At 45.2% G+C, this 25,144-nt stretch overlaps 1 protein-coding gene across 2 annotated transcripts in view; it reads right to left on the reverse strand.

The window, feature by feature from the left end:
* HEG1 (heart development protein with EGF like domains 1) overlaps positions 1–25,144 on the reverse strand; it is a 90,133-nt gene that overhangs the window by 30,707 nt on the left and 34,282 nt on the right. The window contains exons 4-12 of one of the 2 annotated variants that reach the window (XM_045502352.1): positions 21,454–21,807; positions 20,179–20,526; positions 16,272–16,520; positions 14,230–15,612; positions 11,824–11,940; positions 11,078–11,197; positions 7,095–7,198; positions 3,916–3,974; positions 3,507–3,667 (exon numbers count right to left, since the gene is read on the reverse strand). In XM_045502352.1, coding sequence (XP_045358308.1) covers positions 3,507–3,667; positions 3,916–3,974; positions 7,095–7,198; positions 11,078–11,197; positions 11,824–11,940; positions 14,230–15,612; positions 16,272–16,520; positions 20,179–20,526; positions 21,454–21,807 — 2,895 coding nt within the window. The remainder of the gene's footprint in view (positions 1–3,506; positions 3,668–3,915; positions 3,975–7,094; positions 7,199–11,077; positions 11,198–11,823; positions 11,941–14,229; positions 15,613–16,271; positions 16,521–20,178; positions 20,527–21,453; positions 21,808–25,144) is intronic. The other variant, XM_045502353.1, reaches the window with a different exon arrangement.

The following is a 25,144-nucleotide window of genomic DNA, read 5'->3' on the forward strand; positions in this document are numbered from 1 at the left end:
CTCTCTGAGGCTGCACACAGTAGACCCTCTCTGTATACACGAGACACATAATGAGGGCACGTTCACTAAGACACGCCTGACGAAAAGGCACAGGTAAATGGGGGCACACAGTAGAACAAAAACGCACAACTAACTGGAGAGTGGACAGTAACTTCTTCACAGCCAGGTATAGAGCAAGGCAGGACTGACATCTGCTCTTGCTGCAGGGAGGTAAGAGCAAGTTCACGACCGGGAGAGCTGCCGAAGGATGATGTGTACACCGTGCAGTGAGGCCTGGTTTCCCCTTTCCCATCTTAAGGAAGACACCAACCTATTCAGAAACCAGGTACTGGTTCTTACCATGGCAAAACTGCCCCGACCGTGGTGATGTGAGCTGACACCCACACAGGGTCCCCACAGCCGCCTCCTTTTCTGAGTCCCGAGAGCTTGGGACCTAGGGGACAGCCTGGTCACAGGGAGGCGAGCTTAGGACACAGCCTTTAGTTTTCAACACTGCATTTCCTGTCTTTATCATTGGAAGCTGGTGTGCTAAATCAAAACTCAGCTTGTGTGTGCGATAGAATTTCCTTTGTTTATTGTGAAAGTTGGTATTTAAAAGAGAAAAATAAAAAAATGGAAAATCTCACCAGACAAACTATAAAGCTGGCATCAGAGAGGTACCAAACGCCCACAATTCGTCATCTAAACTTTTGGAAAGCTTTGCCAGTCCTCAAGCTTTAATATAAAGGAATACTTCTGGGGTAAAAGGCTGGCGCTAGCCTTGTCCAGTAGCCAGACTGAGTTGCCTGGCCTGATTAGATATTTTCTGGAAGTCAGTGTCACATTTTCCTTCCATCCTGCCCATCAATCCAGCCTGCTGACAAATACTACTCGCCCTGCTGAAGCAACCCTTCCCTACAACGAAGCGAAGAAGCCAGGCCTTGCCTCTGCAACAGTGGAGTTGCTATCCTAAAAATCCTTAAAGAACATTCTGCCCTAAATCCATCAAATGCAACCACATATAATCCCATTTTCATTTTAAGCCTGGCGATGTGATTTTTCTATATCCACAATTCCCATGGTCTTTCCTGGGCATAACATCCGCCTGACAGACAATGAGAACTTATGTAAATCTGAGGCTGAGACACTCCTTGGGGGATTTCCAAAGACTCTAAACCTCTGGAGGCATTAGAGCTGCAGCTGTTTGGAAGTTGAGGAAGTGGACATTTTGCCAACTGCAGGGTGAAAACCTGCCTTTGCAAGGGCAGCGTCCAGAGTAGCCCAGCATACTCATGTGTTGGAAACACCCAAATATCAGAACCTGACAGCTCCTGCCTGTCAAGGCTACCTCTCCAGCACTCAGAAAGGGAGCAAAGAGACAGAGTTGGGTATGTTGGCAAAGCCAGGAGAAGAACTCCGAGGAAAACCAGAGAAGTGAGCCTGTTTTCAGCCAAGAGGCATGGCTGTCTTTGTTTTCGAGGGCTCTGAAAGGAGAGGTACAGAATGGGGACCAGAAGCACATATAGGGGCAAGAGGCCATGTGAGAAATCCTCTCAGTTTTGCTGTGACCCTAACGCTGCTCTAAGAAAATAAATAAATAAAATCTAAAAAAACACAACAAAGAATGGGACCTCAGCAAGGAAGCTAGGAAGCTAGGGGCTTTCCCATAGGCCACATCCAAATAAGAGAAAAAAATGGGGTCAGAGTGGGCAGGCCTGCCATGAGCAGGATCTTACAAATCCAAGTATGTGGCCACTTGATTTGCAAGACATGAAACACATTTACTGGGGACATAAAACTAACCTGGTACTATGCTGACCATATAGGATGAACATTTTTTTTTTTTAACGTTTTTATTTATTTTGGGGGGAGAGAGAGGGAGAGAGAGAGAGCACACGCACACAAGCAGGGGAGGGGCAGAGAGAGAGCGGGAGACACAGAATCCAAAGCAGGCTCCAGGCTCCAGGCTCTGAGTTGTCAGCACAGAGACTAACGCGGGTCTCGAACTCATGAACCACGAGATCATGACCTGAGCTGAAGTCGGACACTTAACTGACTGAGCTACCCGGGGGGCCCCTAGGACGCACTTTTTAAGTGTTTAGTGAATGAAAAGGTCCCCTTCCTGCTAACTAGAGATGAAAAATTGGGACCTTTGAATCACTGGCAAGAGAAACAAAGAAGAGCTCTTGCCTCAAAGTTTAGACACAGTATAATGGGGCGTAAACTTTTTAGTTAATTCCCCAATGATGTTAAATGACAGCAACTTCAATTCCAGAAAGTTCAGCTCCTTTCTTCCCCCATATGAATAACTAGCCTTGAAAGGAGCTAAAGCTACAGCATTCACAAGGTTATGCTCCCAGCTCCCCAGCTCTGCCATGCACAGGCCTGTGAGAAGAGCCCTGTGGATCAGTGCTCAGAAAGCCCTGAGCCCCTGGGAATGCCCTGGATCTTCCAGCAGATACAGCCCCAAACCTGCTCCCTACAACTTACATCCAGCGTCTGGACACCAGATGGAGAGGCTCAAAGAGTCTGCATCCTTTGCTAGTCCTAACTGTCTAGCACAGGGAGCTAACCAGAGCTCACTCTGATCACTTATGAGACAGCAGCAGGAATAAGCCTCCTTTGTGAAGAAGCAATTTTAATTCTAGCAAAGTTTTCCCAACCCAGAGGCAAAACTTCCTCTCCAAGATCCAAGTCTGCCTTCTGAACTCGTTGTCTATAATCCCTCTCTGTATCTACTTCACAGTAGATGTACTGCAGAAGTTTTGACAAAGCAGATAAAGCGAGAACAAGAAAAGGCAAACCAGCGAGTAGTCTGGCCTACATCGTTCCAGTCTTGTTTCTGTGCATTGGTGATTTGCAAACACACGAACAAGATGGGTAATACTGCCCATGCTTTTTTTTTTTTTACTTAGTGGACTATCACGATGAAGGTTTGGGGTATTGATAAGCATGTATATTCTGTGCAGGAATTTCTGTTTCTCTCAGAGAGAGCTGGAACTTTTTAAGGTAAAGAGGAATGATTTCATCGCATCAGCTCCTGTATCCCATCATCTCTTATACACCAGTGAAGAAGAGGAGACAAAAAAGAGGCAACATGCCAAGAACCCCAGGACTTCAAGGCTATGTGTGTGTGCACACACACATGTACAAAGATACAGACACACAAAGGCCTTTCGCTTAACACCCATTTCTTTTTTTAAGTTTTTATTTATTTTTGAGAGAGAGAGAGAGAAAGTGCGAGCAGGGAAGGGGCAGAGGAAGACAGAGTGAGAACCCCAAGCAGGCTCCACACTGTCAGCGGGGAGCCTGATGCGGGGCTCAAACCCATGAACTGTGAGATCATGACCTGCACCAAAGTCAGACCCTTAGCAAACTGAGCCACCCAGGAGCCCCAGCACCCATTTCAAAGATAGACTGGCTCTGTGATGAACTTCTTGAATCTGAGCCCCGAGTGCCTTACATATCTATCCTAGGTCTGTGCCTAACTGTATAGGCGGGGTTCTCCCAGAGGGCCATTCTCTTACCTCTGAAGATCCGCCTCTGAGATCCCAAGAGCTGGCAGACCTCAGCAGAGGACCTACAGGAGTTGACACATTTCTGCATCCCGTCAGCCAAGTCAAACAGTGTCACATTGGAGGCCAAGGAGAACGTGGTTTGCAGGGACATGACCACTGCACTGGACTCCCTGTAGACAAAATGTGTAGGGTTTTAACTGTCCTAAAATGACATGTGGGCCCAGGGCTTTTGGAAAATGAATCCATCTCCATTCTCCAGGAAGGGAATGGGAGAGCATGGAGGCCCAGTGGCTTTGGCCCCCCTGGTCACTCTGTGGCTTGGTCAAAACAGAGCCCAGTTTAGTTGCGGTCACCTATGTTAGAATAGCCTCCCCTTTATGAAAACTGGTTCACAAGTGAGAGTAATTCTGTTACTTACCTAGAAGCATGAACTGTGGATCGGGTATAACCAGGAAACATTGAAAAACACACATTTAACTGAAAGGAAGAACAGGTTGGTCGTTAACTGTGAGATAGATAAAAGCCCTAGACCTAGAACCAATTTCCTATTTTCGGGATAAAATAGGCATTTTCTAGCTATCAAGTTATCAGCAGGCAGCTTTACAGAGGAGTGGTGTCCTTTTTTTATTCCCTTCTTAAATGCCTCTCTGCTCTTGTTCTGTTGTTCCCTGAGTACAAAGGGAAAGAGGCAGATAGTAAATCAGTGGGGAAATCTTGGCAGGAAATGATGTTCAGAACAGCACCCTTGGATGCAAAACATCTTCAAAGGAACAGATCTCTTCTAAGACCCAGGGTTTCAAAAAACTCAGAGGCAACTGTTTATTTGGACTTTGCAGAGTGAACGAGGCTCACTGAAAAGACTTCAGCTACCCCCGGTCTGGCAGGCCCGACACAAACCCCTCATAATCTGCAGTGAGTTGACCTAACTCAAAGATAGGTCCTCTTCAAAAAGGCTCTCCATGGGAAATTACATTACATGGGTCAAGAGCCCCTTTGTCGAGAGCAAATTAAGAGTGACTCTCCCTGTGTTTGCCTTGTGCCCTCAGAGAGAGCAGAAAATCCCTCTAGGGCATCAAGTTCCATGCCTGTTTTTCTGCTCCCCCAACAGTGGAGGCTGGAGATTCCTTCTATGCAGCGGAAGGTTGTAACACCTTGACCTATGCAGACACGCCTGTCTTCAAAGCCTGTGTGTCAGACACATTTACTGTTCATGAGATGGAATGAAACATAGGATGTTATCAAACATTTGGCTTTGTATGACATTGCTTTCTATCCTAATAGGCAATGATTTATTAGTAGTATAATTACTTAAACGTTTTTCCCCAGGTAAAAACAGAAAAGGCACATTTCAGAACAGAATGGTATCTTGGGAAAGTCCACTTGAAGTGGCTTCTCTAGTCTAGTCTAGTCTATGGGAGTGGGGATGTCACATCACTAGTAAATTATACACTCATACCTGGTGAAAATGAACAAGTTAAGTAAGTCACTGAGCACCGTATACTGGGAGGGACAGCACCTCTGCACAGGATTCTAAGCCCCTGTACTCCCTTCAAAGGAAATATTGACCTATAGCACACCCAAGAGGCAGCTGTGGTGAAGTGACAAGAACACCAGGTATAGGGCTGGTAGACATAAAATCCTGCTGTATAGTAAAGAATTTAATCTTGCTCAAACAGAGGTCTGGCCCTTGGCTCCCAGAAGCTAATCAATAAGCTTTTAGAATATCCTTTGTCTACCTGGAGGCCCTGGGTCACTCCAAATATCTAACAACGTGATTTATGCAGGGGCTTGGGGTTATATGGTATCAGCCTAACCTCGAGAGGGGCTAGAGACTGAGGTCAGCCAAGTGAGCGGTTGAATACGTCCATATATTTGCTCTAGACACCAAGGTTCAAGTGAGCTTAGCAATACTCCATGAATACTGTATACATCATTGCCAAGAGGAGTTAACACAGTGCATGGCTCCATGGGGATAGGACAACTGGATGCATCAAATCTGGAATCCTCCTTGACTCTGCCCTATGTGTCTCTCCCATAGCTGATTGTAACAGGGACCTTTTCACCGTAATAAACCATAACCATGAGTTTAAGAGCTTTCACTGAGATCTGAAGTCCTTACAGTGACTATCAAATCTGAGGGTGGTCTTGGGGATCCCCAAGCTTGCAAATGGTGTCAGAAGTGAGGATGGTCTAGTGGGCTGTTCCTTAACTTTGCATCTGCTCTGTGTGAACTCAGGCAATGTCATTAACCTTCAGGGCCTCCCCAAATTCTAGCTGTAACTGTGTTGGCAATACCTCTTACAGGAGTGAGGCATCTGGCAAAGTGCCTGTCATAGACTAGATGCTCAATAGGTACAGAGACAGAATTGGAATCTAAATGGTATGCAAATAAAATCTACAGTCCTATAAAATCCTATAGGTTTTGGCTAATATACTCTTACCTATAAAAAACAAGTAAAACTGAAATCAGAAATCAATTAATCTCTAAAACTTATATTAATGGCAATTTTCAATGTTCTGAACACCGAATCTTAGACTCAGGTAGCAGTTGAGAGGTAAAATTTACTATTTAGGCTTCTTTTTTTTTAAAGAAAGACCAAGAGTGCAAGCGGGGAAAGGGCACAGAGAATGGAGGATAGAGGATCCGAGGCGGGCTCTATGCTGACAGCACAGAGCCTGATGTGGGGCTTGAACTCATGAACCGTGAAATCATGCCCTGGGCCAAAGTTGGATGCTTAACTGTCTGAGCCACCCAGGTGCCCCTGAGCTTCATTTTTATCTCGTTTTCCTTCTTTTTAATTTTTCCTTACTTTTTCCACCTGACAAAAAGTAGGCAAAGAGGGAAAGAAGAGGAATCAAAGGCCTCTCGATAATCTTTAAAAAATTTTTTTAATGTTTATTTATTTTTGAGAGAGAGACAGAGTGTGAGCAGGGGAGGGTCAGAGAGAGAGGGAGACACAGAATTCAAAGCAGACTCCAGGTTCCAAGCTATCAGCACAGAGCCCAACGCAGGGCTCGAAGTCATGAACCATGAGATCGTGACCTGAGTCGCAAGTCTGATGCTTAACCAACTGAACACTGAGGCCCCCCAAAGGCCCCTAGATAATCTGTGCAGTGAGTTCTCAACCCTGGAAAATCAGGATTAACTGTTATGTCTTTGGCATTCTCCTGAGGAAAAAGAGCATCATTCTCCCCAAGTTTGGAAACACAGAGCGAAAGTCACACAGCATGTCAGCTGCAGATGGGAGAGTAGGATTTTCTGGATCTTTCCTCTTTGCCAATAGTTCTTATTGGTGCATACCATCTAACCGTCCGTGACTATGAATCTGCACAGGGAAAAGAAACGCCAAGGCACTGATAAAGGCTGCATGTGAGAGCACACCGAAGAAGAGCTTCTCCTGGGTGTCACCGGATCTCAGCACCTCCTTTCAACTTCCAAGAGGCTTTTAATTTTACCATGAAGTTTACCTCCCAAATGTAATGGAAATGAACAATAGCCCAGGAAATATAGCTGGTCCTCACGAGGTTCCCAGTTCTGAATGAAATTTGTTCTAGAAAACAAAGGACTCAACGAAAGATGCTTTTCAGGAAACTTACTGTTCTGGTGATCTCATTTTCAACTTCACGTAGGTCTGAGTGTTTCTCCATGGTGGTATTGAGAAACGTTTTCTTTAATTTAAACTCTGTCACGAAGGTCCTAACTGAAAATGAGAACATAACCCGTGAGACCACGCAACTGGCCGACCGATACATAGCTGTGTGTTTATAAATCTCTAGCATATCACTCTTAACTCCACCTCGCAGGACAACCGTGGTGCCTGTCCTTCTCCTTGAGGATAGAGAACACCTCTCCCTCTTCTAGCTCCCCTCTAGGAAGGTGGGCTTCCACTGAGCACAAGGCTCAGACTCAGTAAACCTTTGGGTCAAAAACTCCTTTTGCACGTGTGTGTGGGCTGCTGTGAGGAGCCATCCTGCCACCTTGCCAGTCGCCTCCTACACAGTAGATGCTCAGTGAAGCTGGGACAAGGAGGAAAGACCAGCTGGCCTAAATGACATAATCCCAGGAGGAGGGGGAGGGGATGTGGGGTCAAGCACAAAACATGCTCGTCAGGCCTGAGAAAGCTTTCGATAGAGGAATGCTGTTGTTCTCTAGCCTACACTGCAAAGCCCTCAGCTTCAAGGGCAGGCTTTGGTTTCCTCTTCTCATCAGAGTTACCCCACCAGCCGCCATCCCTCTCGCATAGAGGAAATGCCCATTTTGTCGCTGATGAAAGAGACTTCCAGAAATCGGACAACGGATTCAGGACGACAGAGAGGCTGTGGAGGAAGGTGCCAAACATCTGTAGTGGGCCCAAGCTGCGGGGACTGCCAGGCCCCATGGTCACAAGCCAGGCAATGCAAACGACCCATATTCAAGATATTGTTTGAGTTCAGACCTGAAAGAAAGCAGCCCTGTTTTCAAGGCCCATTTCACTCATAAAATAAAATCGTACTCATCACTTTGTGCTGACTGGGCCTGAGGAGAATGGGACTTACAAATGGGCAGGCGACCAAAAATTAGCATAGCATGCTTTCTATCTGCCTCTTATCTTCCTTTATATTAAATTCTTATCTTTCCCTCTGGACAGGGAGGGAAAAAAAAGACTCAAAACCCAGGAACCCACGAAGCTGCTCTTTCACAGAAAGCTTGCCTGCTGAATTAAGAAAAAGGCCCACAAATGAGCCAGGGAACACATTTAACATCTTATACTTACTGTCTAAAGCCCTTAATCCTTATTTAACATCTTTTTGCTTGTTCTACAGTTCACTGAAGCCAGCTGCTTAGGACTCTTTCTGAGCAGCAGGGAGCTCTTTGAAAACATTCTTGGCCAAATGAAAGCATTTCAGCATGCTCTAATTTGCATGTTCCTCTGATGTTTATGAACAATGAAGCTAAATGACTTGAAAAGGGAAAGATGATTGTTAACACAAAAGAACGGCTCTCCTCCTGATCTGAGGTGCCTGTGGGACACTGCACACAGGCTTCCACAACTCCCACCCCACTCCTTCATCTTCCTTTCTCACCCATCCAGGCTGATACCCAGACTCTCTGGACGGAAATATACATATTGTAACTGTTACGTACACAGATCTCTTCCGAATCATGACAGTAAATGTGGCCTCTGCTTTAAGAGCAGCTCTGAAGACAGCATCACGCAGCGTCCTGCGGCCCCTGCACTCTGCCCAGCACACTGACGTCTTCATGCCTGCCTTTCGACATCTGGCTTTAAGGCAATTTTTTACTTCACATGCAACTAACTGCTGACTTATATGGGTTATATAAATGATTTTTTTCATTATTTATTTATTTTTATTTACTAAGTTTTTCATTTCAATTCCAGCATAGTTAACATAGTGATATATTCATTCCAGATGTCCACTATACACTTCCATGCATCACCATGTGCTCATCCTGACAAGCGCCCTCCTTAACCCTCATCCCCTGCCCGCCTCCCTCTGGTAACCATCAGTTTGTTCTCTATAGTTAAGGGTCTGTGTTTTGGTTTTCCTCTCTCTTTTTATAGAAATGAATTTTTAAAAGATCCATAAGTATTACTTTGTATTCAGAGGACTTAGTGTTTTCATTGCTGTCAATTCTGGTCCAAGAGGTTGGGGGCTAGTGTTAAATGATACCTCCCATCTGGAGAACGCCCCCATTTTCAAAGCTTGCTCAGATACTTCATTTTATTTGCTCTTCACAATAACCTTGAGTGGGAAGCAGAGCAGGTGGTAATCTGATTTTACAGATGAGAAAATGGAGGCTCAGGGGTCATGGGCCGTAGGTGGTAGCTCCAGAGCTGGAAGCCAGGCAGCTGAGCTCCTGGCAAGAGCATTTTCCACACTGCTTCAAAACAAAATCATTCCATCTTCTGCATCCTTAAACCAAAGACTCCTGGCCTATTTCTTCCAGGGGGTAGCTAAATGGAATCGGTTACCCCCAAAACAAATAAACTATTAGAGTAAGAGGAACTCTTGATTTCGAGTGATGTCTATATGCCTAGATTTTTTTTTTCCTTTAAATAATGCTTTGACTTGATCCTTGTATTTTAAACAATTTCCAAAATCCTACCATTATTTTAGTAGGGTATCAACTGTTTGAAATACATTTCTAGGCCCAAGATGGAGCTCCTCCTGCCCAAGGTGCCACGTCAGCCAACCGAACTTTCGAGTTCTGTAAATGCCCCCCCCCACCCCCCGTGCCTAAAATTGCAGCATATTCAGTCGGTCAATTCCCCAACGCCAAGTCAACTATTGGCTCTATACTTACTCCCTTGTCCTTGACCTTTCTAAATAAGGGCAGATATGCAAGCCTAGCCCATCATGCCCTGTTTCAGAAGTGATGCCGCTTCTAACACTCTATAAAACTCCTGCTTGCCCAAAACCCCTCAGGGAGAGAGCTCCACTGTTTGTGAGGCTCTGTACTCCCCCAGTCCACGACTGTTCCCCTTTAAAGAAAGGACATCAAACTCATTACCTAGCCCTTCTAGTTTTGTCATTTGACACAATCTTTTTTAAAAATCTGATGATTCCCCTCAGCCTGTTAATTCACGCAAATATCACTTTTCAGAGGTCACAGACATTCATTCTCTCAAAAAAATATTTACTGAGCACTTTTTGTGTGTTAAGTATCACACCGGTCAATCAAAGGTGAGTCACTTTACCTACCAGTTTCCTTATCCAGACTAGATAACTCTATGCCCTTCACTTCTAATTTCTTCAACAAGTTCCATGTTGAACTGAACACTCTAACGCAAGGTTATACCCTGTGTGGAAGAAAGCTTTTATGATGAACACATTATTATGTGATGGGAGCTGTGGGCTGAAATGTGGCCTCTCATCAAACAAGCGTAGATACTTGGCCACTTAGCACCTGGTCAGGACCTTAGTTTTCACATGGGTTGTTTGCTTTTTAACATGTAAGCTGCAGATTATATTTAAAATCAACCAGCTTCAGAACTATCAAATTAGGGAATGAAGTAGGACAATCTGTATGGTACAATTATGGCAGCTTTGGAAAAATGTATCTGCCTATGAACAGGACCATGAAGATCATTTTTTAAAAATGAAAAGGATGTGTGAATGTGGTAGGATAATCAGGGTTTTATTCTCTCTTTTTTCTCCTTAAAAATATATTTTTTATTATGTAGTTAGAATATCCTTTTGATATATATATTTTTCCTAACTGTAGGGTGCACGGTTAAGCAAATAGTGTTATGCACAAATAATGGCCTATCCATGTACTCATTAGGAAGTTTGTAAAATATTTTTAATAACATGGAAAAATGTTTAAGATATAAAGTTTGTACAAATACTACATGGTTGCAATTGTATAAAAATATAATGCAGAGTAAAAAAAGATTGCAAATAAGGTGCTGTATCTCTGAGTGGTTGAAAAATAGTAGCATCTTTACTTCTTTCTATATTCCTTAAGTTTATACCTTGGAAAGATCCTGATTGTTTAGGGAGGAAAACAATAAATGTTATTTTTAAAAATATTTTGTGGTACAGAAAAAAATTCCAAGATAGATTAATTCTCTTACCCAGATTGCATATTCCTTTTTCCAACTGGTACCCAACAGGGCATTTGCAGGTATAGGATCCCTGAGTATTGTTGCACATGGCCAGGGGTGGGCAGGGGTTCAAGAGGCATTCATTCACATCTACAGAGGAGAGAAAACGGGGCCACACTGAACCTGCGGCAGACAGCAGAATCATTATCCAGTGCAGTGAGCACTTCCGAAGGGCCAAATGGCACTGGGTGCAGTGGGGTCCCAGAGATGAGTAGGATGTTGCCCTTGTCCTCAAGGGGCTGTCTATCTACAGGGGTTGGAGGCAGTCGTGTATATGACCAACTAGAAACAAATCAGGCTTTGAAAGTACAGAGAGTAGGAGATCCTGATGGAAGGGAGATTAAGGACTATTTCAGATAACATCTCAACTGGGACTGGAAGGACTTTAACAAGCAGATGGGGGCGGGGTTGCAGCCTGAGGCACCAGCAGCGAAGGCCACAGGCAGGAAAGCATAGGGGTCTTTAGGGAGCTATAGATGATCCAGTGCAGTAGGGGCGGAGGCAGCCCACCAAATGGAGCCGGATCATGGAGACGCGTCAACATTATCGTCTGATGTTATTCTGCAGACAACACATAAGTATGCCAACTCTCAAATAAGTAGGGTTTTTACTTTATGAAAAATCTTGCTTTCCTACATTTTGAAGGAAAACAGCATTATTGCCTATCTCAAGGGCACACTGTAGTACAGACCACTGGAGACTACTTTTCCTCTTACCCATACTGCAGTCATCCCCTTGCCAGGAAGGTGAGCACATGCATCGATACCCACGGCTGCTGGAGTCCACAGAGCATTTCCCATCATGAAGACAAGGGTTAGTGGCACAGCTGTTAACTAAAAACACATTCCAGGAATAAAGCAGTTAATCACATAGGAAATGTAAAAGCAGCTCTAGGTAAATATTTAATTCTCCTGGCTAATATTTGATTTTTGCTTATTTCTGTTTACTTGCCCTGAGAGGTCGCACTACTAAAATAGAACGGGTTCCCGGGAGGTACAGAAGAGACGCTGAGGGACCAGATCCTGGCAGTAGTTTGTGTACGTGCACGTGTGTTAGACAATTGGATCCTTGAACGCAAGAATTGGTTCCAATCCTAATGCTGCTTACAGATCACTCAGTTCAAGGCTGATGATTATATCGCCTTTGACACTCAGAAAATTCTACTTGAATCTCTGCCAATTTAAAACACACATCGGGGGAGAAGAGGTCCCTGATTAACCATCCTCCCTGCTCCAGGATTCCCCCGTTCCAAAAAAATCTTAAAATATAACTGGGCCTCCACATATGGTGCAATCATTTGGAAAAACAATCCAAGTTGTGCACTACAGTGCCCTCTCTTTACGTAATGTGACTATGAACCCTATCTAATTCATCGAGGCCCTCACAGTGCCCAGGCTTCAGCATCATCTTAGACTCCCGGGGCGGAGACCACAACTCTCTGTTTTGGTATCTATAACTAGCATTGTCATGCTCCAGTTATGTAATAACTGCGTAATAAAGCCTTCTGACACATGCTCAGAGAAGCTGAAACCCACAACATAACTGCATCATTTCCAAGCAGAAAAATTGCTGGAAGAATGAGAAAAGGACGGCAGGAGTCAAGAGTTGTAATGCCAAAAAAATAATCCTGAGAACAAATGAGCTAAACCAAACAATGGTGTTCCTATTTTGCAAGCCTACTTTAAATATACCTAAAACTACCCACAGAGGCACAGGACCTGCATAACCAAACACCGTACCATGGATACTGTCATAAAAAATATATTAACAGGAAGTAACGATGTTACTTATTCTCGCCTACAGTTATCATTGTAATGACTACAATCGGCTTTAAGGGAGATTTGTGAATTAGGTTCCATCTGGTATTGGAATAGATTTGGCTGGAAATGAAGCCCTGTGAGTCCTGAAGCAGGGCTCCCAGCTTCCCTGAAGAAGGATCCACCTTTCATTTCCCAGAGGTGTTCAAATCACTGGCACAAAAGAGACACTGATTCCCCTGACATGGGGGGCTGGTGGCAGGGTCAGCCCCCAGGCTGACCGTGGCTGATTGGCTGGAACTTAGACACTAACTGAGCTCCCTTGCTCTAGTCACTACAAAGTACTTCTCTTCTTTCCTCCTTCCTTAAGACATCAAGCTCCAGGGGTGCCTGGGTGGCTCAGTCAGTTAAGCATCCGACTTCGGCTCAGGTCATGATTTCACAGTTCATGAGTTTGAGCCCTGCATCAGGCTCTGTGCTGACAACTCAGAGCCTGGAGCCTACTTCAGATTCTGTGTCTCCCTCTCTCTCTGCCCCTCCCCCACTTGTGTGTGTGCGCGCGCTCTCTCTGTCAAAGATAAATAAAGATTTAAAAAATTAATTTAAAAAAACGAAAATAAAAAAAGATGTCAGGCTTATGTAAGCCCTTCGCAGTTTTCCTTTTCTGGATCTGGACAAGCCGAATGTACAAATTTGAACACGACATCGAAAGATATACCATTCTAATTCCTTCTGCCTTTCCTTAAACTATGAAGAATCATGTGAATGGTTTTATTTCCCTCATACCAGCCACTTCAACATGAATATAAAGATAACCTCAAGAGTAATGTCAAGAAGCTCAGGTCGCCCTGTCACTATCAGAAAAGGTTAGTTCATCATCCCTTTGCCCGCATTTGTCTACTGGCAACACGTTCTTAGGAAGACCAAGGAGCCCAGCTTCCCTTGAATCAAGAGAAGCCTTCCCGGTGACTGAGAGGCTGGCTGACTGAGAGGCTCAGGGCTCTGACCGGCGGACAGAGCCTACTCATTCCCTGTCTCAGAAAGGCCACCTAAAGCTTCTCGATGCAGTTCTTCCACCGTCCCATCCCACAGCACTGACCTGCTCTGGCCTCACAAGACTTAAAGGCATGCCTGAAAGGCTCTTGCATTTCTGGGAATTACAAGCCACAACGGTGCTACCTACTGATGCCATACACGGCCAATGGCATCCTCACCTCTTCCTTTAGGGAGAGTTAGGTAACCCAGAGGTGAGAAAATTAGGTCATCCATGACATTGTGTTATAAGAGGACAACACAGACACGGAACTATTGCAAATCTGCCACACATTCACAGGCATCCCGAGCCTGTGCGGCTCCGCCTTCTACCTGGAGCTGCCGATGACAGTGCTGTCGGTGACGGTGTGCTGCCCCGAGCAGCGAAGGTAGTAGATCTAGGAGTCAGTACTTCGTCTGTGGAAACGCCTATGGTCTGGGGAGAAGGAGATGTTCCGAGGAAGTGTGAAGCCGGGCTGTTCTCTTCCGTCACACCGAGCCCCGTGGTCGGTCCTTTCACCGACGTGGGTACACTGGTCAGGGGCACTAACTGGGTGGTAGCATCTACGTGGGCTTGGCTCCTTTCTGTGGTGATAGCACTTTCTGTTGAGATTCGTGGTAATGGAATTTCAGGGCTGGTTGGCAAGAGCTGCTTTCCAGCCGTAGTCTGTACTGTTGTGGGGTCAGCCATCAGGGCTGCTGTGGTTGACGCCGGGCTGGGGGGATGAGAGGTCTCAAGAATGGTGGTTGTCAAAGCTGGAGACGTTTGGGCTATGCTGGTGCTTACGGCTGGAAGGGTTTGCTCAGTGGAGGACTCTGTTAAGGCTGAGGGCATAGGGATCCCTGAGGTAGACCTCACTGTTACAGCTTCGGTGGCCTCTGTGGGCAGAGACTCCAGGCTCGGTAGCTTTGACTCTGTAATGACTTTCTCATGGTATGGGTTACTCTGGTTCTTAGGATTTGCCGTTTGACTGCTGGGGAGCATTGCCACAGACAACGCCATTGTCGCCGTCTGAACTGGAGTCACAGGCAGGACCAGAGTAGAAGGTGAAGGTGCCAGCGTTGTTTGGGAGGTGGACGGCGAGGCAGGGGTAGATGCTGTCAGGGACGCTGGTGAGGAAGACACAGGTGTGGGTGCATGGGGAGTGGACTGCAGTGGAAGAGTAGAGGCCCCGGTTGATGGTAAGATTGAGGAGAATGACTGGTGGGACTGGGATACTGAGGGCAGGGGCAAAGGGGTTCCAGAAGAAGAAGAAGAAGAAGAAGAAGAAGAAGAAGAAGAAGAAGAAAAAGAAGAAGAAGAAGAAGAAGGAGAAGAAGAGGAAGAAGAGTTGCCAATCGATCCAGCATCAGCGTCCAGAAGAACCAACGTGTTTGGCACGTTAATGGTGGATGTGTAGGACGGAAGGTTGGCTGTGCGCAGAGCCAGAGACTCGGTGGAAGGCTGGGCGTACTCCTCTTCATAGGATGACATATTACTTCTTTCAGTCTGAGCCTGAGAAGAGGAAGAATAGTCTGAATGTGAAGAGTTTGAGATCTTAGCAGAAGAGGTCGAACTCTCCCTTATGTCCGGGGTTGAACTGTTGTCTACAATGGACAGCAATGCCTGTTCTCCTTTGGTAAAAGTAGAGGAGACATAGGTGTGGTCTGCGTAGTTGCTGGAAGCCTTCTGTTCAAAGTCCGTGCCACTCACTTGACTGTAGCTAATTCCAGTGACTGTAAATGGAAACACCAAAGTTAGGTCAACTAGACATACAAGAAATGTCCCAAACACATACTAAACGCTTTCTTTGGAGAGGTGGTTTTCAACGGCGAGCCCTCTGGATGCGCAGTGTGGGAAGGCAGGAACGGGCAGGGTCTGCACAGAGTATATTTACCCTCCTGGGAGGAGTATGGGTGGCAGCAATGGAAATGGTAATAAAAGAGAAGTGGGGCCAGGGGCTGAAGAACAGGGAATAGGTCCAAATTCCTTCCACATGCCTTTTTTGATAAAAGCAAACTGGTATCTGAAAAGCTCTTAAGACCCCAACAGAACAATTGTTCTGTCTAAATGGAAAAAGGAAAACCCTCCCCATTTTCCATTCTGTGTAATGATAATGAGATATTTCTTTCCCAGGAGACTGGCCTTGGCCACAACTGGTTGGTCTCCTTTATTCCAAGTATCCTGGTGGACAACACCGTAAGTGCCTTAGGCAAGTGCGTGTGGGGATAGGTGGGGGGGGGGGGGGGGGGGGAGGGTGAGAGAACCTAGAAAGTTCTCTTCAGACAGAGCTTGTAAGGTACTTTCTGCGTTGACAGCAAACGTAATCCTTCTAGGACTGTGAGTACGCTGACAGGTGAGCTGAAGGAATGTGGGAAGAGACCCCGCTCCTCACCTCCCAGGGCTGGTGAGGCCGCCAGGGAACCGGAGACCAGGTGGGCGTCAGCAGTCACCGTCACGTTCCCGTGCTGGGTGGCACTCTCGGTTTCTCTGGGCACCACAGAGTGCCCCGCTTCTGCAGAAGTTGTGCTCGTGTTGGTGAGAGACCGCGACGTGCGCTCTGCAGTCCCCGGGAAAGTAGCTGCAGTGTGCGGGTGGGGAGCCTCGGCAGAACTTCCTCCAGGCTCAGGACCCTCCTCGGTGGCTACAAGGAGATTGAAAGGGGATGGCCAGTCAGTACAGGGGTGCAGCAGCACTGTCAGAAGCCTCAGGAATGAGCCTCCCTTCGTGCACTAAGTTAGCCAAAGTGCTTCCCTGTGCTTTCCCTGGTCTTTATGTGAAACTCACACGTGGGAAAACGAGATGCGTTGTCCCCCCCCCCCCCCCCCCCCCGGATCACAACCGCAACCTCAAGAGGCACTGCCGACCAGCATATCTGTTCAGGTGACCTGGATTTATGGGAAGGTTTCCCACTTCAGCAAACAGGATCAATATTGTATTTCTGCTCCATGATACATAACAAATAGAGTTTACATCAGGGAAATTGGTGGTGGTGGCAGGGGAGGTGAATGCTCAGCAAAAGGCTAACAACCCCTTTGGGGCTTTATACTTTCTGACAAGTCACAGGAGGGAGATCCCCAGGACTCCGAAGGCTTTTTACTTTCTGGTAGGACCAGTGATACCTGAACTGAATGGGGTTTGCCATTCTTTTAGAGTTTTGGTTTTTCCCCTTAATGCATGGTGGTTGGAGGTAAAGATGGGCTTATTTTCTGTTTTGTGTTATTTTTTTTTTAATGCATTTGTTTATTTTCTTGGTGGGGATGGAATAGGGGCAGGTGGCACATGAAAACATCCTTTTCCTCCTTTCTTGAGTGTATGTTTTATACTATAAGCTCAAAGAATCTAATATTAGATTATCAAATAAACTCTTCTTCTCAGAAATTATGGAAAGGAGGTCTAACTCTTCTTGGCCTAAATACTTCCTAATCTGGATCTATAAGAAAACAAGTTATTTCCCTGGTTCTTATTCCTATTCTCATACCAGACTAGCTCTTTTTTTTTTATCTCAAGTTTATTTATTTATTTAAGTAATCTCTACACGCAATGTGGGGCTCGAACTCACGACCTCGAGATTAAGAGTCGCACACTCCTCTGTGCCAGTCAGGTGCCCCCAGACTAGCTCTTGATGGACACACCCCAATGGAAAACAGAGGTAGAGCTGCATGTTAGGTAAGTTCACCTCATGATACGTTTGCATGAACTGACAGACAGGAATGAGTGTGCGGACAGGGATACACAGTGAGCTGGAGCAGCACGGAGACAGCCAGGAGGCAGGTGAGATGTGACTTGACCAGGCTGAAGGGCCTAAGAAACTCATGGGAAGTACACCAGGAGAGGCTTGAGGGCTGTGTGTATCTGAGCACAAGTTCCCCAGGCAGAGAGAACAAGGCCTGGGGAGGATTGTAAGACTCTTAAATGGAATTTAGGCGAACCACCACGTCAGGCTTCCAGGGTTTAGAAAGTGGAGAATCATGACCTGAGATGGAGGGGCTGCATCCAAACCCAGAAAAAGGAACAGACCACGAACTCTGAGGGGCTGGATGGCAGAATCAGTTCACTCTGAGTGATTCAGAGCAAATGAGATAAGGCATATGGCTAACTGACAGCGAGTTGGTTTCAGAAAGGAGGCTATTCCTTATGTAGCTCTTTATAACTGAACGCTGAGACCTGCTCACACTGACATCACAATTTCCATACAAACCAAGGGAGCACGCATTACGGAGCAAAGGGTCCTAGTACTGAAGAGATGCACGCGGGAAAGGCACCTGAGCTCCTGGTCTGAGGAGGAGAAACGTTGAGCCCCACATTGTGAGGGTGGCAAATGACTCCTTTTGTTTAGGAGACAGATAATGCATTTTCCATGGACACACACGAAAGAACATAAATATTCTCCACCCATGCATGTGGTATTCTTTCATGACAAGCATATGCTTTTCCACGTCACATCAGTAGTAATAAACGCGAGTTTTCCTCACCAATTAGGATGCTCATATGGGGGAAAGGGAGCTGCTATTATTAGCAGTGGTGGAAAGGTAAGAATTTAAACCTGTTATAACCTTAAATGATCAATTATTGCATTTTTGCTTTAGTCAGTACATGCTTTGCATTGACAAGGTTGCTGAGAATGGTTTATGAAATTGCCCAAAAATGTTATTAAAAAGGACCATCCAAGAAAAAGTTTTCTCAAATTGATAAACTGGACTTCATCAAAATTAAAAACCTTTGTGCTGCAAATGATATTGTCAAGAAAGTGAAAAGAAAACGCACAGAATGGGGGGAAATGTCTGCAAATGGTATATCTGATAAAGGAACAGTGTCCAGACTACAGAAAGAATTCCTAACTACTTTTTTTTTTTTTTTTTAAATTTTTTTTAACGTTTATTTATTTTTGAAAGAGAGAGAGACAGGGTGCAAGTAGGGAAAGGGCAGAGAGAGAGAGGGAGACACAGAATCCGAAGCAGGCTCCAGGCTCTGAGCCGTCAGCACAGAGCCCGACGCGGGGCTCGAACTCACGGACCGCGAGATCGTGACCTGAGCCGAAGTCGGACGCCCAACCGACTGAGCCACCCAGGCGCCCCGAACCCTAACTACTTTTAAAATGGTCAAAAGATCAGAAAAGACTTTCCCAAAAGTGAAAAGATACACAACGTCATTAGTCAGCCAGAAAATGCAAATCAGAACCACTCGTGACACCACTTCACACCCCCCAGGATGACTAGAATCAAAAAAAAGATGAACAACAGGAGGTGAAGAAGCCGAGAAACTAGGATCCCCCGTCCTTCCTGGTGGCGGTATAAAGATATAAAGCAGTGCAGCTGCTTTGGAAAACAGTTCGACAATTCCTCAAGAAACAGGGCTACCATAGAAGCCAGCCATTCCAAGAGAATTTAAAACACATATTCAAAAAATAAAAAACAAAATTAAAAAAAATAAAACACACGTCCACACAAAAACTTGTACTGGAATGTTCACCACGATACTACTCACAATAGACGAAAGGTGGGAAAAACCCACATGTGCAATCGTTAACAAAAGGATAAACGAATGTGGCACATCCGTGCGATGGAACCAGTACTCAGCCACACAAAGGAACGAGGTACTGTCACACGCTACAACATGGACAAACCTCCAATGCACTATGCTAAGTGAAAACCACAATAGGCCACCTATTGTATGATTTCCTCCATAAATTGTCTAGAATAGGCACAACCACAGAGACAGAAAGTTAAGTTAGTGGCTGTCAGAGGCTGGGAGGAGGAGAGAACACAGAGTGACTACTGATGAGCACCGGGTTCCCTTCTCAGAATTAGACAGTAGTGGTGGCCGCGCAACTTTGTAAATACACTAAAATACACTGAATTGTATACTTTACATGGGCAAATTGCATAGCATGGGGATTATATCTTCATAAAAGCTGATTAGACAAGAGGGAGAGTTGCTCTTGACGAATGCCCGGACTTGGGGTGAACAACCACCCATGAGAAGGTGATATTTTCACCTTCCAGAAGCTGTGTGATTGAGGCAGGCATGGGGGTGTGGGGTAGGCTACAGGGCGAGGAAGGACATGGACAGAGAAGTCCCTGAGCTGTGTGTGACAGGGGCGGGTGGCAACAGCAGCTCCGGGGAGATGTACCAGAAAAAAACCGGAGATATACAGCTAGAAGAATGGCCTGGGAATAGTGACAGCAGAGGGGCCTCTGGAATGGTCCATTAATGCACGGCCTTACTGTGCCACAGAAGAGCATGAGCCTCGTAAGCCCTTTGCCCTCTGAGTGGTGCAGTTCTGTGAAGTGGAAACTCACTTGAGCACTCACCACGTGCTGCTGAGGAATCCAGGCTTTCTGAGGAGGATGACGACAAAGACTCGGTGGCCGGCTCAGAGTAGCTCCTGTCGCCCAGTGCTGCGTCACTTCCTCTAGACTGGGACACGGAGGCTGAGAACCGGGTCAGCACTGAGGCATTCACAACTTCAGGATAGGAAGTGGAGCTTCCTGTCGCATCTGCGAATGTCTTGCTGTTGGTCAAGAACCAGCGTGCTGTGCTGGCTCCACTTCTGCCCGACAGGACCGACCTAGACACAGTCTCAGTTTGAGACATGGGACTTCCATCCTCTGCGTCGGAGCTGCTGGCAAGCTGCTCTCCTCCCAAGGCTGTAAGATGTCAAGGAAACAAATGTCATGACATGGATGTGAAAGAGATTCCCCAACAGCTGAGACGTGAGTCTTCTCTAGGGAAAGGTTCCCTTTGCAAGGATCTTGTATGGTATTTATTTTACGTGCAACCTGACATGCATTTTCATGTTCTAAATAATTATTTCAAAACTCTTCAGTGTCAATAAGATAGCAATACTGAAAATAAGCACTGGTGAAGAAGGGAGCCTTTAAAGAACAAGTGCAAAGTAGCAGGGCAACTTCTAGGCTGTGGTGTTTTACTCCCTTTCCCCAAAAGTGGTCAAGGAAAGGAATATGTTATGTCCAACAACAAATATGACGTGCCTACCTACAGTGCTTAGTCACATGCATCTTTCCAAAACAGTTCCATTATTAATAAAGATTATTCTAATTTTCAAGTATAGCAAACAAAAAATAAACTATATGGCATAAACTGAAGCCATGAGTTTGGAGGAATATATTTATGCCTGCACATTTTATTTGGAAGAATGATCTGTACATAAAATAGCTCCAGCTAGTCTGAAAGAGCAGGCCAGCCCTCACCTTGAAGACAATCCCACAGAGCGATAACATGCGATTGACAGTGACCGCTCCAAGGCCAAGCTCTCAGCTCTGCTATGAACAAGCTACATGCCCGTGCCCTCATTTCTTAAACCCTCTGGGCCTTAGTTTCCTCGTCTATAAAAGAGCAGGAGGAATGATGCCTGTCTGATGAACTTCACAATGTTCGCATAAGGACAAAAATCAAAATGTGATAATGTGGTATACCAGATAAAGGAGATGGTGTTAGCTAAGAACACACTTTATTTATTTTTTGAGATTTCAAATGGTCTTGAAGTGATCTTTTAAGGCAATCCAATAGTTTTTAAAAGTCCATGATAGATCAAGTAAAAATTAAATACTTACTTGGGGAATCATTTTGCCAGAATTCCCCTGAGACCCCAGAAGATGTGAGGCCAAATCCATTTTCTGTGGATGGCTCAGTGAATTCCCCATCCCCTGGATTCCTGATTACTCCACTGCCTCTTCTCAGCTCTGCCTCAAAGGGTGAAGAACGGGCTGATACTGAAGTCATGGCAATTTCTGGGTCCTTGGGGGAATGCTCCGTCTCATTTAGAGGTCGTGGACTGCCGGTTAAAGACTGGAGCATCCCTGGGACACCACTGGGGAGCGTGGTGGTAACACGCACACTCTGTGTCCCATTCAGCAAGGTGCTTCGGAGAGTAATGGAGTTGTTAAGCATCTCAGTGCTTCCAGAAGCTAAAACAGAAGAAAATATGCTTTAAGACTACTCAAGAGTTGGGGGCGCCTGGGTGGCTCAATCAGTTAAGCTTCCGACTTTGGCTCAGGTCATGATTTTGTGGTCTGTGAGTTTGAGCCCTGCGTTGGGCTCTGTGCGGAGAGCTCAGAGCCTGGAGCCTGCTTTGGATTCTGTGTCTCCCTCTTTCTCTCTGCCCCTCCCTCACTCATGCTGTCTCTCTCTCTCTCTCTCAAAAGTAAACAAACATATGGGGTGCCTGGGTGGCGCAGTCGGTTAAGCGTCCGACTTCAGCCAGGTCACGATCTCGCGGTCCGGGGGTTCGAGCCCCGCGTCAGGCTCTGGGCTGATGGCTCAGAGCCTGGAGCCTGTTTCCGATTCTGTGTCTCCCTCTCTCTGCCCCTCCCCCGTTCATGCTCTGTCTCTCTCTGTCCCAAAAATAAATAAACATTGAAAAAAAAAATTAAAAAAAAAAAAGTAAACAAACATAAAAAAAACACTTAAAAAAATATTACTCAAGGGTTTAAGAAAATCAGGGATGTATCTAGATACAAATAATGTTTATTACATTTTGTTGGATAAATCTAGATAATGTAGACCTAATATAGATAAACACATTTGACACTCTCTCTTCACAGGCTCTGATTCTCAGAGTTCAGTGAAGAAGCAGTGAGGTCCTTCAAGCACAATGAAAAGCTTCGGCTCTGGCTGAAAGGAAAATGGAACAAAGCCTCTAGACATTCTTTGCCTTGGCTTTTATAGAGGAAGGTAAAAACTTGTACTCTTGAATTCCACCTTATAGATCATGTAGGGACAGGCCATTGTGATAAGGTACAGGTTTTTGTTTTGTTTTATTTTAGCAATGTAACCCTTTTGTTCAAATGCTATTATAGATTAAAACCCGTACGTAAAAAATGAATAAAAGTAAGGCGGTGGTAGGAGCCCAGCCCCCAGGTCACCATTGGGGAGGCCAGGGCTCCACAGACCAGAGTGGGAACAATACTAGCCTAGAGCAATAATATCTGGCCTTGTCACCATTAAGGGTTCTTTATTATTTCCTACCTCATGGCCACCGTAACCCTTATGTTCTGAAAGACTATAAACTGAACTGCATTTAAGAAGTAACAGAGCTTCTGATCAGCAGGAGATACTCAGTGTTACCCCACTGATTTGATTTAATTCCATCCAAAAGCAAACAAGCTTCATTATTATAGTTAGCCTCATTAGGCTTTGGACACCGACTCTCAAGCTTACATACTACCCCAGTGGACCACTAGCAAGTCGAAGACTCCAGGCTGGGAACAGTTTTTCTGATGAAAAGGATGGCAGGATGGCAGACACTGGATTAATTTGCCAAGAACCTCAAAAATGGATTGATAGGCCATTTTGGTCAAAATGCGCAGCCTGTTCCACAGGAGTACAGGTGGCTTGCTCATGTCTCCCTTCCACAAAGAACTTTCCAAAGGATACCCTGAGAACTGGCCTCCGGAAGGGCACACTGACGTGCTCATTCCAAACAGGAATAAACTGCAGGAAAGCTTGGTGAGTGGGAAGAAACATGGCAGGCAAGATCCAAAGGCAAGAAAAAACATTTTTCTTTTCAAGCCAAAAATAATAAAAAATAACTCTATACCTTTATAATGAAAGGTTTCAAGCTGTTATTTTTGACCCCGAAAGGGCAGAATTAACTTGTCATTATAAATGGTCCCTTGAAGACCAGTCCTGTGTGTAGTTGTGACCAAAAGCACAGATAAATATTAAATATAATTAGAGAGAGAGCAAGAGAGCCAGGAAATAAAGGCTCCTCTTACTCTTGTACAAACCATGGAACCTGTACTATATATACCTAGAACACAGCAGGCAGTTCTGGACACTGGGCCACAATGAAAGCGAAATGAAGAGGTAAGCAAGCCACACAAATAGACGGGACCCCAAAGCGGATGACCTAACCATCCCCCTCGCTGAAAAACATAAACAACCAAATAAAAACGCATTAGTATAAAAAAAAAAGGAACCCATCATATATGTATGCCCCAAATCCTCACTAGCCACTTAGCCTCTTAGGACCTAACATCATTAGAATCATCGTCTAAATCTGCCCGTTTTCACCCTCCTCGGTTGCTGGGTGCTCTTTCAAATCACTCTCATCCCCAGTCAATTGCATTATTTCATTGATTCACGGTACAGTGGCAGCTATATTGGACTCAGCCTCCAGACCTGTATAGCAAATCGATGGCCACAGAGACGCAATTACAGAAGTCACAAATGCTGAAAACCACAAAAGGAAAATGGCTGCGTTCTCTCTCCCTGACTGGGGTCCCGTGGAATGCTGCTTCACCATCTCATCAGCATTATTAAAAGCTGCCATTTACCCACCAAGTACAATGCGCCCGTATTTTATATATACCTTTGTACGTTGTGCTAAGTACTTGATTTACATAATCTCATTTAATCCTCATGGTAAAGCTATGGAGCAGTACGAATGCTTCTATACAAGTGGTGAAAAGGAGAAAAAGTTAAAAGTTCATCTATAACCACCACTTTTACTATTCAATGAGCACCTGCTGAACACATCTGGGGGAAATCTGCCATGTTTCCAATCGACAGGCCAGCAATATTGGCTATTTAATAACTGTCCTTCCTTGCTCATTTCTACTCTTGAAGCACCCATTCAAAAATGGGAAGACCGTCCATTTGGGAGCAGAAACAAGCCAAGTTCCCTAATCTTTATAACAGGAGGTGGAAAGAATGCCCGCTCATCTGGTAAAAGTATGTACATCACTCTCCAACCACAACAGAAAATGCTGGAACCTCAGGCACGTAGCAAGTGCTCAACCTTGGCTTGACTGCTGTCCAGAACCTGCCAAAAATCCAGCTGAAGCGGCTGATAGTTGAGAAAGATACACTAAGTCTACAATCTTCTGAGTTATTTATGCTCTCTTCCTTTACAAAGTGAAATCACCACAAAGCAATTTACCTGGACCACATTAGCTCAGCTACCCACAGAAGTACTTTCATGAGTTGAGATCCATTATTACACCCTCAGCTCGTACTGAGAATCTATATAAAATATCACCTTTTAAAGAACATTAGCACAATTTCCTCAGAACAGCAACTGATGGCATTTTTCTATTACGAGTCTCAACATTCCTTATATAAATAGTCCTCTTAGAATTCACTGCCCCCATCGGAATGCAAGCTGGTGCAGCCACTCTGGAAAACAGTATGGAGGTTCCTCAAACTAAAAACTAAAACTAAAAATAGAACTACCCTACAACCTAGCAATTGCACTACTAGGCATTTATCCACGGGATATAGGTGTGCTGTTTTGAAGGGGCA

Source organism: Leopardus geoffroyi, chromosome C2, assembly GCF_018350155.1.
Source record: "Leopardus geoffroyi isolate Oge1 chromosome C2, O.geoffroyi_Oge1_pat1.0, whole genome shotgun sequence".
In the NCBI taxonomy this organism is placed as follows: domain Eukaryota; kingdom Metazoa; phylum Chordata; class Mammalia; order Carnivora; family Felidae; genus Leopardus; species Leopardus geoffroyi.